Source organism: Lepisosteus platostomus, chromosome 11, assembly GCF_059453375.1.
Source record: "Lepisosteus platostomus isolate fLepPlt1 chromosome 11, fLepPlt1.hap1, whole genome shotgun sequence".
Classification (NCBI taxonomy): domain Eukaryota; kingdom Metazoa; phylum Chordata; class Actinopteri; order Semionotiformes; family Lepisosteidae; genus Lepisosteus; species Lepisosteus platostomus.
The window spans coordinates 14256875-14276958 of record NC_142621.1 but is presented as its reverse complement, the minus strand read 5'-3'; the positions used below and the strand labels follow the sequence as shown (position 1 = coordinate 14276958).

The window sequence follows — 20084 nt, the reverse complement described above, 5'->3', positions numbered from 1 at the left end:
TAAAGATGTTCTTTCTCTAAAGAGTTATCTTAAAACCATAAAATTATTAATATAATGAAAGTATCAGGGAAATATAACTTATAAGAAAGTTAGTTTTTTTTATTTTGAGTTTCCCCAGTGAAGTAAAATCAGTGCCATTGTATTAATGTTGAAACGTGAAATGTGTATCAGTACTTGCTATGACATCTTTCAGTCTGAAAAATTAATAGAACTTTGTTTTAAAGAATGTAGCAAATAGTGACCATTTCGTAATGGATATTTACTTTAAAAATTGAATAAAATCAAAATATATAAGTATATACAAAGTATATATTAAATATATAAGATGATAACCGACTGAAAGTAAAACCCAATTTGGCATTTTTATAGTGTTTAAAATTCAAATTTAACGTCATAGCAGAAAATATCAGTTTCAGAAGACGCTAGGTAAGTTGTATCACCTGTGCGCAGTGCTCACCTTTTTGATAATGTATTGGAAATATTAGGTTAAAGTGATGTAATCGTGCATTTTGGAAAAAAGCAGGTATCTTAATAAGAACCTTTAAGTTAAAACGTATCAAGAAATAATTGTAGTCCTCTGTCGCTTTAAATCCTCTTGTGGGTGTGACCGGCCGAGAAGAAGCTAGCTAGTGTGTACGTGGGGCAGTTCGCATCACTCTATACACGGAACACACAGACAACCTTTGGGGGTGAAAATGACGAAAATAACGACTGTCAAAACCAAGCCTTACACCGATCAAAAGCCCGGAACCAGCGGGCTCAGAAAAAGAGTAACCGTATTTCAGAAAAATGAGAATTACGCTGAAAATTTCATCCAGAGTATTATTTCAACCATTGACCCCGCTGAACGACAGGAAGGCACGTTAGTGGTGGGAGGAGATGGGCGATTCTACATGAAAGAAGCTATTCAGCTCATCATCCAAATTGCTGCAGCAAACGGGGTAAGAAATTCAGTTTGGTGTCCTTTTTTTTTTTGCATTGTATCATATTGTGTGTCGATATATGTCCTAGGCCTAAAGTATGAGTACGTGAATTACCTAAACCCTGTTTCAAAGCTCCACATACAATATTTATTGCTTGGGACCACCTGTAAGGTCCAAGGCAAAACAAGTTTATGTTCTTTTTTATTTCTGACACCTTTTACTATTTTATGGCCTTGATTAATATTTGTATGCATACAGTGGATTTTTAAATGGAATCTTAGAATTAACTTTGTGTATGCTTTTCTGTTAAAGGACAGTTTCAATGAAGATAAGTTATAAACCAATGTGATAGTTGTTTAATTGATTTTCGAGGCGAATGCTTTTTGCTAAGTGGGCTTAGTGATCTTAACAGTAAGGAGTACCACGACTGAATTCGGTACCTTTGACATTTTACCTCCTGAGATATCTAGCTGGGAATTAACTACACATGCACAAAAATACCAGGATGTCTGTTATATACCATGCATCTATAGTATACATTAAGTCTTTTGACACTTGCTTCCTTTTGTAGTTGCGTAATTTCTGCATTCCATTTTGCAGCGAGACGAGTAATGTAATACTGTGAAATACCTCTGCGAGAAGAAGCGGAAGTTTCTTGAAAGAATTCTTTTATTTAGTGTTTTCTGTATAGATTATGCTGCTTCGGTGCTACAGGTATACTGTAGTTCAAGTGACTGTCATGTTCAGCCGGGTCTTGTTGCCTCGGTGACGGAGAAAAAGGGGGTGTGCCCGTCTACTCGAATGCTGCAGCAAGTCTGCTTTTGAAGGTCAGAGTGGGCTAGGGGAAAATAAAACTAAACCACGTCTGAAGAATATTAAGTATCCCTAGAAGACTTTTAGTGTCTGCAAAACTGGGAGACTGAACAAAATGTTAGTCATGGACAGTTACTGCTACCTCTTTCATGACTTGTTTTATTCAGAATGCATAGCCACCCTTCAAAAGCAAAACAGCCTACTTAAGAGTGTGAAGCTAAAATGGCAGCATACAGACAGGATAGCCAGGGGGAGCAGATTCTTCTTGGCATCTTTGATGGACAGGCTTCACTGATAGGTGCCTTGATCCAGCTACACTGACACATAAGTCTGGAGCACTGGTTTGAAACATTTCAACACGAGACTCCCTGAAAAAACTATCAGTGTTAGTAGTTTTGTACATTTCCTTGACTGACTTAATGTCATTAGGTTTTTTTCTTCTTGGTACCAACTCTATTCTTATTTACAATCACAACTGAACAGATGATTCCAGGTTTGACATGAGACAGTCTCTGTGCATTAGGGTGGTTTTGTTTTTCTCCTTTCGATCTTCTTTTGGTGTAATCTAGGTTTTTTTCTAAATCAACAATTGTGAAATGATTTCTGTTGTAATACTGCTTCATCAGAGTTCCCCATTTCCGGTCCTGGAGGGCTAGAGTGTCCATGGAGTTTCAGTCCAGATGGTCTCTTAATGACTTTAATTAGCTCATTGGACCAGTTTAGCAGCTCTTCAGGTGCTCTTGCTTAAAGAGACCTAGAAAACCTGCAGGCACACTGGCCCTCCAGGACCAGGTTGGGGGACCCCTGCCCTTTATAGGTACTCTAAAGATAAATAAAGATTTCCAGCTCTCACTTCTGTTGATTAGTTAAAGACTCTAGTTTAAAATCCTTCATCCTGTCTTATTTTTCTGGGTTCAGGCTGAAACTGCACAACCTGTTTCCTTATGCCTCCATATCTTTTATAAGATAAGATCACTTTATTAGCCATATACAATTTCTTGCATTAGGAATTTGTGTTTTCACATACCCCAACTTGCTCTCAATGAGACACACAGATAGGCAGAGAAGCTTGGGGTCAGAGCGCAGGGTCAGCCATTTATATGGCAGCCTTGGAGCAGCTGAGGTCAAGGGCCTTGCTAAGGGGCCCAGCGGAGTAGGATTCCTCTGCCGGCCATGGGATTTGAACCGGTAACCTTCCAGCCACACACGCAGATCCTTAGCCACAGTGCCACAATCCTGATATATCTTTCACGTGGTATTAAGGCATGGAAGGAGGGTGATAACGGACAGAAAGTGTTGATACAGTAATAGGGGCCAGCTCTCAAGTACTGGGTTCCTGTAGGTGTTAGAAGCATCTTTAAATTTGTATGTGGAAAACACAGGAGATTTGGCTTCGTATCCACTTAATTTCCTGAATGTAGCCATTAAGGTCTGTGAAAACAGAAACAAGCACAGAACTGGAGTTGCCTAACTATTCAGGGAATTCAAAGTGCTGTCAGTGTTTAGTTTATTTTTTTGGGGGATATGGCCCGCAGTTGTATTTAAAATGACTGAATTAAAACGGCATGTTGGCAAAATAAATTATTTCTCTGTTTACCGGGTGCATTTCAGTTTGGTGTCCTTTTTTTTTTGCATTGTATCATATTGTGTGTCGATATATGTCCTAGGCCTAAAGTATGAGTACGTGAATTACCTAAACCCTGTTTCAAAGCTCCACATACAATATTTATTGCTTGGGACCACCTGTAAGGTCCAAGGCAAAACAAGTTTATGTTCTTTTTTATTTCTGACACCTTTTACTATTTTATGGCCTTGATTAATATTTGTATGCATACAGTGGATTTTTAAATGGAATCTTAGAATTAACTTTGTGTATGCTTTTCTGTTAAAGGACAGTTTCAATGAAGATAAGTTATAAACCAATGTGATAGTTGTTTAATTGATTTTCGAGGCGAATGATTTTTGCTAAGTGGGCTTAGTGATCTTAACAGTAAGGAGTACCACGACTGAATTCGGTACCTTTGACATTTTACCTCCTGAGATATCTAGCTGGGAATTAACTACACATGCACAAAAATACGAAGCCAAATCTCCTGTGTTTACCGGGTGCATTGCCCATTTTTGTATGGAAAACGCTGCACTGTGTGAATGGGTTTCCCCACAGAAGATAACTGCCTTTGGAAAGATTTTGATTTATTCCTTGAGATTTTCTGTGAAGAGGAGTAGGCCACTTGCTCACTAAAATGCTTAACAAAGCCACATTTCACCTCTAGAGGGAATCCTTGTGCAAGCTTTCACAAGTCAAAATGAAAGGTGCTGAGCAGCCACTGTTTTTCGCAAGTGGAAAAAAAAGTGACAGACACAAGGATAGTCCTTATGCTTTAGAAAGTTTTAAGTCTTACTTTATTCCATTTTACATAGTACATGCATTGTACCCTTGTATTCTCCTGTTTTATATGCAGCACTGTACTGTAGTTTATATATTTATGTGGTTTGAAATGGTTAATTAAATGCCATAAGCCTTAATACTAAAAGCATTATTTTGAACATTCGGTGTGTAATTAAGGCTAAAAGATACAAGGCATGTTGTGTTCCTTTCTCTTAAATGTTCTTGCATTCCACTTCAGATAAGGTTTGTTCAGTAAGATGTCTAATTGCCCTGTCCTGTGTTTATTGCTTTTATATATATATATATTGGAATACGTTTGAAATAATTTTCTGCTCCTTTTTGGCAACTGTCTACTTCATAATTTATTAGCCTGTGGGATTAATATTATACCAAAGGCTAAAGAAGCCTCAGAGTCTGAAACTGTTTCAAAAAATAAAGTTTAGTAAAACGGCTAAGTTTTCAAGTCGTTTTGCAAAACAATCACATGCCATATTTTTCAGCGCTATTTTCATTATATAAAGAGCTGGCTAAAAGCATGGATTTATTTGAGTTGATGTATTACAAAATACGTAACTTACTGTGCATAAATGCATCTCCAGTCCTTCCCATATTCGGTCTGCTCTAGAATACCATTTCTGTTTTTTCTGCTTTAAGAGTGAAGCGGTCAAAGCCAAGTTGATCGACAGGTAATCATGGGCCACCATTTACAGCTCAGCCCTACTTTATAGAATGAGGCTGTCCCTCTACTGCTTGAAATGTTTCGAGCGGCACAGAACAGCTATCGTAAATCAATTTCCCAGCCTAGTTGTCTGTGAGCTGGATTTACTGTGGTTGAAAGTCCTCACCATTGTTTTCCCTGGTTGGACAAAGACATCCACTATTGGATTTGAATTTTTTTCCCTGTTATTTCTAAAGGAAGCAAAATTGCCTGTTTTCTCAATGATTTGCTTCAATCTCCGTCTCTGACAGTGATCCCCCTGGACAAGTGCAGGGAAGCTTCTTCAGTTACAGAGTCTGCCTCTCAGAGAGGGTCCAGGGAGTTATTTTTGGGCGCTTGACTACTTCGCCTGAACTTTGAATACTCAGCCAGCCATTAGCCTTCATCTATTCCACCTTCTCAGTCCAGAGTTTCAATCAAAAGTTTCCCCTTTTTTATGACTTTTCTGATGATGGATGACAGCCCTTTGCAAATTTTGACATTGCCGACCGTTCCATACAGTGACCAGAAGCCCGGAACCAGTGGATTGAGAAAGAAGACCTACGTTTTTGAGACCAAGAAAAACTACTTGCAGAATTTTGTCCAGAGCATATTTTTTTCCATTGATTTAAGAGACCGGCAGGGATCCACTGTGGTTGTAGGAGGGGATGGCCGCTATTTTAATAAAATGGCTATAGAAACCATTGTGCGAATGGCTGCTGCAAATGGGGTCAGTATTGCCTCAGTGGCTGTTTAAGTTAGTCATTTGAATGCATGCTTTTATGTCTCTGTTTTAGCATGGATTCATTTTTGTGTAAATAACAGCTTTACTTGTTAAAGCATCAATATATCTTTGATAATAGTACAAAGCCTTTAAAAAAGCAGGAAGCACACTCTGAACTCCAGTATAATTCATCAGACACTGCCATATATAAATGTGGTTTTACAACTAAATTATAATTGAGAGTTGACAGTCTCCAGCTTTTTTCACTTTTTTTTTTTCAGCGTCCATTGGGATGCATTTCGTTAGTCCGGGATGTGCATTCTTTGTTTTCCTCTTTGAGTATGACACACCAGGAAAATGGTATCGGAAATAAAACATTCCTGAAAACTAGTGGGACGTGACTATGAAAAACACCAGAGTGAAACAGAAAGTGCAGTTGTATTCAGTCAGAATTCTTAAAAGAGTGAATAAGATATTCACAAAATACCCAGCACATTTGAAGACTTTAATAATTTTTTACAGACAAACATAATCCTAGTAATACTAATTCAGTTAATGCAAGAGTGTTGCATTGGAAATTAAGTTTGCCTGGCAAACTATGGAATTAAAATTCCATTTTAATTATGGAATTAAAAACTGGGTTTAGTGTATAAGATTTCACAGATCGTCTATATGATGCTGATCAGATCAGACACTCTTTGAAGAACCTGATAATGTTAATCTTTACTACATAAAGCTGTGACAGCACCATACTGTACATTGTGGTTAAACAAGGATCTTACCTATGAGCCTGGTTGACTGGAGTCTTCTTAGACAGCATCTTACTTTTATCGGTGTTATTTTTACATGCATTCACCTGCTCTGTTCCTTACCCTTCTTTTCTCAAACTATGACTTGCAATAATAGGTCACTCCAAGTAATATTTTTTTCATTTCAAGTTAGGATTTGAAAAAGTGTTGCTGTTGTTGGAAATTAGAAGCAGTGTAATATGTGTTTCAAAAGTGTTTAGGAAGAAATGAAAAGCCAGTTAAAAAGGGGAAGAGTGTAATAATTGCATTCTACCTGGGTAAATAATTGGGCAGCTGCTGTCTCCATTGCATAGTGAGGAAATACCAGTGCTGGTGGAAGCAGGGGCGATAATCATTCTCTGGATGGAGATGCACATCCGATATCAGCAAAGATTTGCTTTTGGAAGCACAGATGTGAAGAATTTCGTTATGGTGTTTGGTGTAAATCTGGTCATTTTAAAGTGGGATAATTACTATTAAAAGAAATCCATTGATGTCATATTCTCCAGATAAGATGTGAACTTTTGAAACCTTGTACATTGACAGAGGCGCCTCATCACTTTAATCATAATTTGTAAAAGAAGAATAGTCAAGGTTCCGCAAAACTAGAATAAGAATGTAAGAGTAGGAATGCAAAGATAATAAGAATGAGGAGTGATTTTAACAAGTAATATTGTGCTTCATATAGGTTTTTAATTGGGCATTGATGGTATAAGGTGCCTGAAGATGCTGAAGACAGTCTTTTTGGGGTGTATATAGGGTCTTGTTTTTCCTTTTGTTTTCACTTTCCGTCAATGTGAGTCGCAGTATTGTCCAAGGAAGACAAATTAGTTCCTTTCAGAACTCGTGCTGTCTGCTCTCGGGTGTAACCTGTGTTTCTGTCTCTTATTGCAGATTGGTCGTTTGGTAATTGGACAAAATGGGATCCTTTCCACCCCAGCAGTGTCCTGTATTATTAGGAAAATCAAAGCCATTGGAGGCATTATTCTGACAGCCAGCCACAACCCAGGTGGACCCAATGGAGACTTTGGTATTAAATTCAACATTTCCAATGGAGGTGAGCTTGGATTTTAGAACTTGTACAGACTTGGTCACTCTACCCTCTAATGTTACATTCATTTTCCATTTAAACTGACAACAGGAGGTACCTCTACACCCAACGTGTTGTGGGAGTATGGAACAAGCTACCAGGCTATGTTATTGAAGATGATACCCTGGCTTCCTTCAGGAAACAGCTGGTTGTGATCCTTGGATCAAATAGCTATTCGCTATCAAACAGGCTAGCAGTGCATAATGGGTTCTTCTTGTTTGTAATTATTCTTATGTTCTTACCTAAAGATATTTTCATATGACAGGTGGGAAGGTTTGCAGGCCGACAATACTGACACAAAGTATCGCAGATTTTTTTTTTACATCAAGTGAACTTAAAGAGGGTTTCAGGGTTTACTGACTTATTGAATCAAACAAACTCCCAAATTACTTTAATGTTGAATAGAGTAAGAGTAATTTGTAAGTCAATTGTAAGTTAAGTAAGTTAATTTGTAACTGAAATAAACAGTAAAAAACAGTCCTTTACTTAATTCTACTCTGTGCCACCTCTTTTCAAAGAAGAATCTACATCTGTTTTCTCAAAGTGCTGGAGTAAAAAGTTATGCTAACTTTTTAATCTTGTACAGGCTTTAGTATTGCCATTGTTGCTTATTTGGAGAGTATGTGAGGAAGAATTTCAGCATTTACCTTTTATCAAGTATATAATATAGTGACTATTTGCCTTTGCTCATATGCCTTTTTGCTTAGCAACAGTATAAAAGGACAATTCAAGCATATTATTTAACTTTTTGATATTAATGCTAAATATCTAGCTCATTTTACACCTTCTATTTACTTCTTTTTGTCTATATACAAGGTAAAATTACTTCTTAAGAAGAACGTGGTCAATTACAAAGAAATGTTTGTAGAGAGAAAAACAACTTCTAATATGGAAATTTAGAATGAGCTTTCCTGTGTGAATTTGCTGTATAATACTCATTGCATTTACCATCTCATTTGACATATGACATTTATTTAAAAAAATAAAGGGGGAATTTTGTGTGAGTTCAAATTCAGATTACCCTGTCACAAAAGTGGGGAAAAATATATTTTGGTTTGGTTTCAGAGAAGGGGTTTGTACCATTCATAAAACTAACAGTAAGAATGTTGGCATCCTATAGAGCCTTGCACTGTGAAATAGAGTAGTTAATCATTTGTAGTAGTCAATGAGCTAGACACTGAGATGTCAATAGTGTCAAGTGACCTCAGGCTAGAAATAACAGCCATGATGAAGCGAGACTTGAGTTGGTGAGATCATCTCTGCAGGCACAGCTTGAATTTTTTAATAAATAGAAGAAAACCCAATTTATCAGGGGCTAGTTGGCATTTTTCAGTTGTTACTCAGTTTTGAAGGGGCTCGGATTTCTTTAAGCTGATTTCTGCACAGTTAGAAATACTTGCATTCATTTGTTCCTTCTTACAAAGAACCTAAGAAGGACTGAGGTCTGCTTTTTTTAAAATTGGTGATTTACACATGGATGTTTCTCACAGACATCTATTCCTCATTGTTGTTTACTGTTGTTTACTGAGCAGATCCATATATGAGTGAAATAAGCGATACCAGGTGTTAAAAGATGTACGTGACATTAATGACGTATTAACGTTGTAGCTACCTGATATAAACCATGATCTGAAATATTGCAGAATTTTCAATGTTTGGACCACTGCTGTAGTTAAATGGTATACTGCATGTGCAGTCTGGCACAGAGATGGAATTTCGTCACCAGGCTTTGTCAATCTGACTGTCAAATCTAAATTTAAATGAGGCCATATGTAATAAATGGCATCTCTTAGCAAATCTACTCCAAACCATTATTTTGGCTACACATTGTTTTGAAAAGCTGAAGTAGATTCAGCTTTATTTGTTAATGGCTGACTGAAATGATTTGGGTAGTTAGTCACTATCAGATGATTTTTGTAGGATATTTTCTGGAAAACACAATTCAGAGTTCTGCAGGCAATTGCTTAATTAATTTGGGGTTTATTTAGGTGGTTATCTTTTTAATTACTCTTTTGCAGAGGCTTTGTTTGCTAGATTGCAGAAAACCAGTGTTAAAAGGTTATGGGGTTTCGAAGTGTTTGGACTATCATTTGACATCATGAAGAATTAACCCAGGGCCTACGTGACAAAAGGAGTATGTCAGACACTAAATCAATTTTCTTCCGTTTGTTTCGTCACAGGCCCAGCTCCAGAAGCTGTCACAGACAAAATCTTCCAGATTAGTAAAACTATTGAAGAGTATGCCATCTGCCCTGACCTGAAGGTTGATCTAACCACCATTGGGAAGCAGCAGTTTGACCTCGAAAACAAGTTCAAACCCTTTACAGGTAAGAGAGTATATTTTGTTCGATTCTTCACCTTTTGGTCCTAGAGCATGCTTGATCCCTTTTGGGTGGAAAAAGATCGGCTGTGATTATAACTGATGTACCTGTTTTTTTATACCATAAGCCATTACAGTACTACTTTGAAGCTGATAGGTGAAGCTGTTTTCTTGCTTCTCTGTGTTTTGCAGTGGAAATCATTGACTCTGTCGAATCCTATGCTAATATGCTGAGGAACATTTTCGACTTTGCAGCTCTGAAAGAGCTACTTTCGGGTCAGAATCAGCTCAAGATCCGGATAGATGCCATGCATGGAGGTAATGAGTTTTTTTTTCTTTAGTCACAGTTCTCTAAATGGAAAACTTTGCAATAGTCTTTTAATTTCAAGAGATGCCGAGACCTACGTTGATGTTCCAAGACCAGAACTTACCGAAAACAGGCTAGACAGCCTTTTTTTTTGTTCATTTGAAATAATAAAAGGTTTTAAAAAATTGCTCTCATCCTACCAGCTGTTAATACCAGGCACAGTGGGTTGTAAAGCAGTTCATCTTCAAAGTACCTCTTAACATAGAATTGTATAAAGTTCAAACAAGTCGCTTTTGGAGTTTACTTGCAGCTACAGTCAGGACTGAATTCTAATTGACCAAATGATGTTGTCAGTTTGGAGAAGGGAGCTGAGGTAACAGTTTGCATATGATAACTTTCTGAAGCCCATATAATGTTTCTTGCTTCAAGCTGTTAGCATGCCTGTAAGGAACACTTCTTGAGATAACTTTGAAATCAAAAGCTGGTTTGACTACAGGCAGTTAGCAAGTGTCTTTCCTGCTGCATCAGTGGATCCTGAAAATGTGTGGCATTTTAAAGAGGGTTATTCATCTGACCCTGAAATAGCACAATGTAAAACATACATACAGGAAAAGAGGGTGGCGTTTTAAACTGAAGGCTGGCTCTGCACATTACATCTTAGGGATTTAATTCCTTCTGCTCATAATGCCTTAGCCAACAGATGCTTAGCTTCAGACTGAACCATAATCCTATTTTTTTTACATTAACACTCTTGGACTTGAGATGTGCACAGAACAGGAGCACTGGTTAGATTTTGGTCCCATTTTGTTCCGACACCCTAATCCAAAGAGTGTGGACTAGGTGGCTTGAGCATGGTTCTAATACTGCGGTTATGAATCTGGGCTTTATTTCTTGTCTGCTAAAAGCAGACCTGCACATGAGTAGCCCTGTCTCCACTCACACCTAAAGCTACAGATCTTCCAGAGAGAAGGACAGATGTTAAGCCATCTGGCCACGTTTCTGATCATTAGGCAGCCTAGTTGCATTAACACCTACACTTGACAGTGCCTTCACACTAACCTGCTTAACGCAGAACTCCTGTCTGATTAACTAGTTGTGGGACCGTATGTGAAGAAAATCCTTTGTGAGGAGCTGGGTTCTCCGGCCAACTCGGCTGTCAACTGTGTCCCCCTGGAGGACTTCGGTGGCCACCACCCTGACCCCAATCTGACCTATGCAGCTGACCTTGTAGAGACCATGAAGGGGGGCGAATATGACTTTGGTGCTGCTTTTGATGGAGATGGTGTAAGTTTCTGGGCTATTAACTTTTATTTCTTACAAGGGACTAAGAGAAAAGCTCTTTTATATCCCAACGGGTCAAGGAGCAAGAGGGAGCCATTTATTTTCTCTACTGGTGCAGCTAAAACTGTCATTTTAGCACTTTAATATAGCCTCACTGAAAGCAATGAAATTCTAGCCAGCAGGTCGGACACTGTGTTTCAGTTCGTTTTCGTCTTTAATGTTTGTTCAATTATGAATGTGTGTTTTATTGTGGAAAATTAACTGTGTAGATGACAAACCCTTTGACACCTTTAAAAGGCACAAGCAATTGTTCATCCCACATATTGTTGTTTTTGCCGAGTTGCTACATGGTGAGGGCTCTGACATATAACGAGAATGTCATGGAATATTGGTAATGGTGGCCATCTTAAAGTATTGGAGGCTAAAAAGTCATCATATAACTCTCTCTCTTCCAGGATCGTAATATGGTTCTTGGGAAGCACGGCTTTTTTGTGAATCCCTCCGATTCTGTGGCTGTGATTGCTGCCAATATTTTCAGTATTCCTTACTTCCAGCACACTGGAGTGAGGGGCTTCGCCCGGAGTATGCCAACCAGTGGAGCCCTGGACAAGTATGTCTGGTCCAATTTCCTGAGAGCCTGCCGGCTTGTGTGGTGATAGGAAAAATAGAAATACAAATTGGAATAAAGCCACTTTGCCAAGCATTCATGTCCCAGTTTGTTTGCATTAGTCTTGAAACCAGTTTGCTGCTTGCACTGCATGTGTCTCTGCCTTTTCAAAACTGTGTTAAACCTCTGGACCTATAACTGGGTAAAAGACAAAATTTTCCCCAATTCTAATGTCCAATATACAGCCTATTATTAGAGATCCTTGTTTATGGATGTTATTGTTTTTACAGAGATATTGATAAGTCATAAGAACAGAAGAGACCTCTGTTATCAGTTGCTGTCTTTAAATACTCTGTGTTTAATAGGCTGTTTTAACTTCTTGTTGCATATAGAGGCCCTAAAATAGCCCTGTACTTCAACATACAGTATCTCTTAATATCACTCTCCACCCTTAAATTGTCCTGCAAAGGTTAAGCATTATCTTGGGACAGTTACAAAATAATGCTGACTGTGATGGGCCAGAGAGGAACATTTGTCTGAGTATCTTCCCCCAGTGACTCATTCCTCTGGCAGGATACACAGTTAGACTGGATAGAGATGATCTTTTATCCTTGTGGATTCTGAAGCAGAGCACCAAACCCTGATTACATTCAGCAGAAGGACAACAACCCTAAGTGTTCTCGTAGGTTCCCTGCTGGCCTCAAGAAATGTCATCTCGGCACGTGCAACCTCAAAGGACAGAGTCCGAAAAAAATGTGGCACGAGATCGAAGCGAGAGAAGCAAAATTGGACTGCTTTCATTTTCTTAAAAAGTGCTTCCCCCTGCTCTTGCGCTCTGAGCCCCACCTGAGCAGCTGCTCCTCTGTTTGTTCAGGCTGCATATGTTTCTGAAGCCTAAAATAGGATTGCACTTTCTTCGATACCAGCATTCCCTGCCAGGAAGGCTAATGATAGACTGGGCTCTGGCCAGGTGCACCCCAGCACATAGGCCCGAAAAACCAAAATGTCAGGACTTGCATTTGAAATGTAAGTTTAGTATGTGACATCCTGGAGGGAGATTATTAACATAGATTTACCAGCATTTGGGATTAAATCTGAATCCCTGACCTCTATAATAACCTTTCACTAAACAATCTGGTATCTTAAGAATAGATGGTATAATTAACCTGCAATGAAACCTTCCTTGGTTTGTAAGAAACGTGCACAGGAAATGCAGATTCAGTGCTATCAAGAGAACAGGGTGAAAGCCAAGGCCTGCACTGTATTATATATGATGTGGTTTCGTTTCGAATTGGAGACTTGATCAAGAAGGTGCAACATTCTAGAACAATGAGGGTTTTCAGATATGGTTGTGGATATTTAAAACGGAGGTCCGAATGTTTTGAGACTGTCGTTAAATACCTTGAGAAAGGCATAATGCATTGGCACCTTGCAGCAAATTAATTCAGCATACCTTCGCTTTGTGTAGGACTGGAACTTGTTTTTAGGCAGTAAGGAGCAGACTTTGCTTTTTGTGTGTTGTTTCATCACACTGTAGCAACAAGTCAGATAAACCTAAACAACCAAAAATATGAGTAACTGCTTGGAGATTAAAAATACTCAAGGAATTTGACTTAAGAAATATTCCATATATAGTTTTCCCTATATTATGGAACTGGATAGGTTACTTGTAGACTCCTACTTTCAGTAGTCAGCTTTTATTTTTAAAGACTTACGAGTCATTTTAACCTTCTGTTGCTGTGTTGTATTGTTTAGGTGTGAACAGTATGTGTTTTTATTTCCCTTTCTGTTTCAGCGTCGCAAAAGCTACCAAAATCACGCTATACGAGACTCCCACTGGTTGGAAGTTTTTTGGAAACTTGATGGATGCGAACAAGTTGTCTCTCTGTGGAGAGGAGAGTTTTGGAACTGGTGAGTGTTGCTGAGTTTCAGCTTGCCTTTTTTCTTTAGAGGAGCAAAGCGAACTCCTCACCTGAATAGATGAGCATAAAACTTGGTCAAATCACTAAGAATACGAATGCACTTATATAATCCTTTCACTTATATAGCACTTTTCTGGGTACTCCTCTCAAAGCGCTTTACAGGTAATGGGGACTCCCATCCAGCACCACCAATGTGCAGCACTTACCTGGATTGTGCAGCGACAGCCAGTACGTCAGAACGCTCATCACACACCAGCTATCAGTGGGGAGGAGAACAGAGTAATGAAGCCAATTCATAGATGGGGATTATTAGGAGATCAAAATTGGTAACAGCCAGGGGGAAATTTGGCCAGGACACCGGGGTTACACCCCTACTTTTCAAGAAACGCCCTGGGATTTTTAATGACCACAGAGAGTCAGGACCTCGGTTTTACATCTCATCTGAAGGACGGCGCCTTTTTACAGTATAGTGTCCCCGTCACTATACCGGGGGCACTAGGACCACACAGACCGCGGGGTGAGCACCCCCTTCTGGCCCCTCTTAACACCTCTTCCAGCAGCAACCTTAGCTTTTCCAGGAGGTCTCCCATCCAGGCACTAGCCAGGTTCACTCCTGCTGAGCTGCAGTGGGTTTCGAGTTGTGAGCAGCAAGGTGATAAAGCTGCTGGCTAATCGAAGTATCGATCCCATTTTTGCGCAGGCTATGCAGAGAAAGTGTATGACTCCCGTCCTCATGGTCGTAACTGCCTTCCTTCGTTTGTGACAGGCTCCGACCATATCCGAGAGAAGGATGGGCTGTGGGCGGTGCTCGCTTGGCTGTCCATCATTGCCGCACGAAAGCAGAGCGTGGAGGACATCCTGAAGGAGCACTGGCAGAAATACGGGAGGAACTTCTTCACCAGGTGAGAAGGCTGGGCTGTGCTGGATCTGGGTTTACAGCAGGCCCAATGGACCTGTGTCAGAAAGGGTTTATCGGCCACAACATTTGTTTATACGTCCTTCACAAGCTATAGCCTAGCTTAAAAGTTGAAACCTTCAAATGCATGTCAGACTGATTCATTCTGAAAATGTAGTATAAAAAAGTCACTGTGTTTGTAGCATTTCTATATGTTTACAGGGAAAAATAGTTTTTTTCAAAGAAATAAAGATGCAGTAGGACTTACACTTGTAAGATGGTGAGAAAAGAGTCCTGTAGTTTTGAAGTACTGCAAGACTAGAACATTGTATCATTCTTTTTGATTTATTATGCATAGACTTGTCCTGCTATACATGTCATTTCAAGTCCGTATTACCCAGGGTCTGCATTTCCCCAGTCCCGTTGTTCTTATAGGTTACCCCAAATCCCTTGTTATTCAATATTTTGTATTGAAAAATTTCTTGCAGTTGATCAGTTAAGTAATTTTTCACAGAAGGGAACACTGGTTGTTGAGGGCTGATGGATATTATTTTTATGGTATCAGGTGATTTCTAAATTATTTGGCATACCGCTTTTTTAATTTCTCATAGTTAAATTGCTCCATGTCTTTAGAAAGTGATCGTTTAAAGGTGACCTATGAATCCTGCTAAACTGGGGCTCCCAGCGACCAGGGTTGGAGACCTATTCCCTGGAATCATTTTAAGCATTTTCAGGTCTGTGACTTTACTACCCTCTGGTGGCTGCCCTGGAAACTACAGTGACTTTGCAGAGGTGGAGGCTGCCGTTGATAAATTGAAAGAAGCTGAAACTAGCATTTTTATATTTTATCAGCCATTCAAATGAAGAGCACACAGAGCTAGGTTTAATTTAATTATTGGTTTACAATTAGCTATACATCCAAAATATTGTAAATATGTACAATTTTGATTACTTCAAACCATTTTATCTACACTTTTCTACATTACTTAAAATTTGACCAAAATCAGGTGTTTTACATAAATTTCCTCTAACCAACTGGTTGCAAAATATCTAGAAGGTATTGCTTAATCTGTTGTTTTAAGAAGGTTGAAGAGAAATGTATGGTGCCAGCAAGGGAACCAATGGTGGTTTTCATTTCAGGTAATAATGTCTGCATAGTACCACATTACATTCTTTTACATGGAATTAAATCTGTACATTCACGCCTCCATCCATAGATATGACTATGAGGAGGTAGACTCTGACAGTGCCAGTAAGATGATGAAGGACCTGGAGGCCATGATGCTCGACCGGGCCTTCATTGGTCAGAAGTTCTCTGTGGGAGACAAGACCTACACCGTGGAGAGAGCGGATAACTTTGAGTACAGTGACTCTGTGGATGGAAGCATCTCTAGAAACCAGGTGAGACTGCTTTGGCCAGAGAGAACAAGCTGTACCACTTGAAGGTTATAAGGCTGTCTGATTCATATTTTATATGGATCTTGACCGCAGTATTAACACCTCCTGAGGCCCCTCAGGACAATTCCTTATCATTCAGGTGACATCTTGTACCTCCAGCAGCCTCATTTACTGTATCTCTTGCAGTAATTGCCCAGCCATCTACAGTTCATTGGAGAAACAGGAAGGAGACTCGGAGACCACTTCAGAGAACATGTTAGGGCTGTGAAGATTAAAGATTTCTCCAAGCCTATTGTTGCTCATTTCACTTCTGATGGCCATGATCACACTAATCTCTCCGTCTGTGTTCTCCAAGATGGTTTTCCTAACTCCTACATCAGAAAGACTACAGACAATAAAATTATCCTGCAGCTAGGATCACACCTTCCTCCTTCTCTCAACGACGGACAAATTTTCTTCTAAATTCGCTCTATTCATTGTTGTTTTCATTTCACACCTCTGTTTACCTATCCTGACTTCACACTACCTGATTGGCCACTCTGTCAGTCCCCTGCTCCCGCCTCCCGCCCCTCCTCTCTCCCAGCTTGAAGAAGGCTCCACGGCAGAAATGATGTGTTTTCTCTCCTCTCTTTTCAGCATGGAATAAACCTATTACTTGTTCCTTTGCAGCCTACGCATGCTGACGCAACTACCCACCTGTATTAATACCTTGTCAGATCTGAGAAGTTGAACCAGGCTGCGCCTGCTCACTACTGGGTTGGGATATTTCACAGGTTGCTGGTGTGAATGGTATTAGTGGATCAGCAGTGGCACTTTTAGGCCACGAATTTCCCAGTGTGGTGACCAAGACACTGCTGCAAGAGGTGCTCTGTTTCGGATGAGATGTTTAACGAATTTCCCTGATGACTTGATTGTAAAATCACAGGGTATTTTTCAAAAGACAATGGGTATTGTAGCCAGATGTCCTGGCTAAATTCCACTTTGAGCATGAGCTATCTGGCCTACCTGAAGAAAACTCTAATTTCTCCACCGCATCTGCTGCCTTTAAGATCTGCTGGCACATTATGGTTAGCAGACACCTGTTTCTTCCTGTGTGCAAAACCCTTTGTTGTGGAACAGTTGTATAATTTTGCTAACTGTGTGGTTTTGAATATTGTTTAAGAAATGATTTATACATCTACAGGAATGGTTGTAGGAAAATAGTTAAATATGTTTTATAGTCAACTTGGTTCTACTGTAGCTCCTAGCTGTAGCTAATCTACGTCCATTTTATGATTAATGTACATATCTAGTAACACATTGCTAACTCTTTGTTTTTGTTAGGGTCTGAGAATCATTTTCTCAGATGGCTCCCGGGTCATTTTCCGCCTCAGTGGAACAGGCAGTGCTGGGGCTACCGTCAGGCTCTACATTGACAGCTATGAGAAGGACCCCCAGAAGATATACCAGGACCCACAGGTGAGATCTCCCAGACATCCTGTTAAGAAGATATCATCAGTGGTTCCTTTTTAGGTGACAGGTCTCATTGGGTTATAACTGCCTGGAAAGTAAGTTTATTTATTGTCTTGTCTAAACAGAGATTATGTTAAGAGCATCGATACATTTCTTGAAACAACTATAGGGTAAGAGGTTGGAAATTTAAAAGCTGTATTTCAAGCGACTGGTTTTTAATTTGAGAAACAAGTAGCCAATAGAAGTAGTTGTGGTTTTCAAAGGCAAAGATAGCATCTAAAAACAAATAAAATAAAGATTGGCATAGACTGTGGGATTGAGTTTTATTGTAAAAGCTCCTCAGATCTCATGCTGGGGCATTAGCTATTTCTTTTCATATGCATCTTTAAAATACACATACAATTGCTGAATTGCTAAAAATGTGCTTATATAGTAATAAACTTTAACATCTTCACATATATATGAGTTACATTACAACTAATTTAAAATTTTAATTTAATCCAACAGAATCTTAAGAAGTAATGATGTAGACCCTAATATTATTTAATGTAAGAAACCCCAGTAAGTTACATGAGGTGAGGGTTTCTTTTGTGATTGTTTTTAGGTCATTTTGGCTCCCTTGGTAACCATAGCACTCAAGATTTCTCAGCTTCATGAGAAGACTGGACGTACAGGCCCCACTGTCATCACATGAGCCGTTCCAAGATGGAGGACATACAGCCTTGCAAAGATAAGAAAGTGCTAGAAAAAGATTGTCTCTTTACCTAGAGTCTAGTCTTCCAAATATGCAGGATTCATGGCCGATGGAAAAATAGAAAAAAAATAATAAAAATGAATATAATTCCACTCAAAATGTACTAGCAGTTGTTTGTATTTTTTGTATCCAGTGGGCATGCTCGTGGAAAACCTCTAATTTGCACAAAGTTGCTTTTTATACTTTTGTTTCCTGTTCATTTCCAACAGAAATGAAGATCACTCTGATCCATTTAAAGCTTTCATGCTTAAACCATACAGTGTCATTGTGGCACACAGATGAACAATGTTTCAACATAACATCGTTTTGAATGTTTTTTGATGACATTGTGTATTTTACATATCCGTTTTACATTAGGAGTTAACGGAGTTAGGAGTTAATAGGTGATAATGTCAAGTTTACCAAGACCTCTGCATTATTATACAAGCATTTGTCATCATTAAACAGCCCCATAAAATAAATGGACTTTTAAAAAAACCTTAAGTGACAGTTAGAATCAGAAAATATTTTTGCCCAGGCTTGTATCTCTATAGCGGAATCTACACTTAACGCAAAACTTTTTATCGCTATAGTATTGCTGAGGCCGGAAAGAGGGGAAGGCTAACACAAAAGGGCACTTCCAGTCTAGAACTGGTGGAAACCAGAGAGCAGGCCGAGTTGTCTTAATGTTCTGACCTGAAGGATTCTCTTCCTGAAGGACAGCAATCTCAGCCTTGAGTTTCCAGCTAGTTTTATTTAGCAGTAATGTGGACGTGCCGAGTTCACTGACAGGATTGCATCGTCCACATTTTCCATCCTGCAGGTGGAGACCTGATCCTTCTGGGATTTTATCAAGCCAGTACAAACCCCCCACATAAATTAACAAAGCATAATCTACAGAGTCCAAAATTAAAATCTGAGAGGAAAATGCTTGTTTCCATATTTTAGATCAACATGGGGGCAGACGCTAGAGCATTTGGTTTTAGGTTTTCTACATTTCTGATACCTTGTTATGAATATTAAGTTAACAGTTGAAATGAATTGAGTCCTGAAAGCTAATCCTCATCAATTTGAGATTGCTGAGCTACTTATTGATGTGATAGTGGCACAAGTGATTTGTAAATTGAAGGGTTTATTGTGTTCTTCCAAATTAACAGATTCAAAAAATCTTCTTGCATCTTCAATGAATGATACATAGGCTTCAGCCAAGATACTACTGGCTATTGTGCAGTAGGGCCTCAAGGCAGCCCAGTCAAAAGTGTTAAAACAGCTAGATCATTTTATATCATTAGCCCCCATGACAAAAGCAATCCGTGTTACCAGTTTTGTGTCCCATACAAAAACAACACCAACACTTTTTTCCTTGTACTACAAATTCCAGATGAACAAATTAAGACCTCTTCATTTGAACTTCTTTCAAAACAATAATTGTCAAGGAAATTTTAAGACCGGCTCTAATAAAATAGATACGACCCAAGCCTGCAAGAATCCTGGCTTTTTTTCCCAATGAGCAGATCAGCCAGGATGAAGCATGCGAATTTCAATTCATTTTAAGCCTTGTTGATCAGGCTTCTATTCTCAATCCTTGCTGAGAAAAGAATTAGGTGTTCCAAGATGGCGATGAAAAGGTAAAAAAAAATGAAAGGTTTCTCCCGCCATCATTTTATTTTTCCACTCGCTGGGTTGACATCACTTGTTGCATAACCTCTGCAGTCCCTGAATTGCCCAATTTAGTTAATAGCAGG

General features: G+C 39.1%; 1 protein-coding gene across 2 annotated transcripts; it reads left to right on the top strand.

Moving 5' to 3' along the window:
- Nucleotides 1-604: 604 nt before the first annotated feature.
- On the top strand, nucleotides 605-18463 carry pgm1 (phosphoglucomutase 1). Of its 2 annotated transcripts, none has more exons than XM_088598591.1 (11): nucleotides 605-941; nucleotides 7229-7391; nucleotides 9605-9751; nucleotides 9937-10062; nucleotides 11145-11335; nucleotides 11788-11942; nucleotides 13735-13850; nucleotides 14628-14763; nucleotides 15974-16157; nucleotides 17478-17612; nucleotides 18211-18463. In XM_088598591.1, exons 1-11 carry the CDS (start codon nucleotides 696-698, stop codon nucleotides 18298-18300), a joined length of 1689 nt encoding a protein of 562 aa, XP_088454717.1. In that variant the 5' UTR covers nucleotides 605-695; the 3' UTR covers nucleotides 18301-18463. The 2 variants fall into 2 exon arrangements, with proteins under 2 accessions (XP_088454717.1, XP_088454716.1); XM_088598590.1 differs by lacking the exon at nucleotides 605-941 and adding an exon at nucleotides 5237-5552.
- Nucleotides 18464-20084: the final 1621 nt, after the last annotated feature.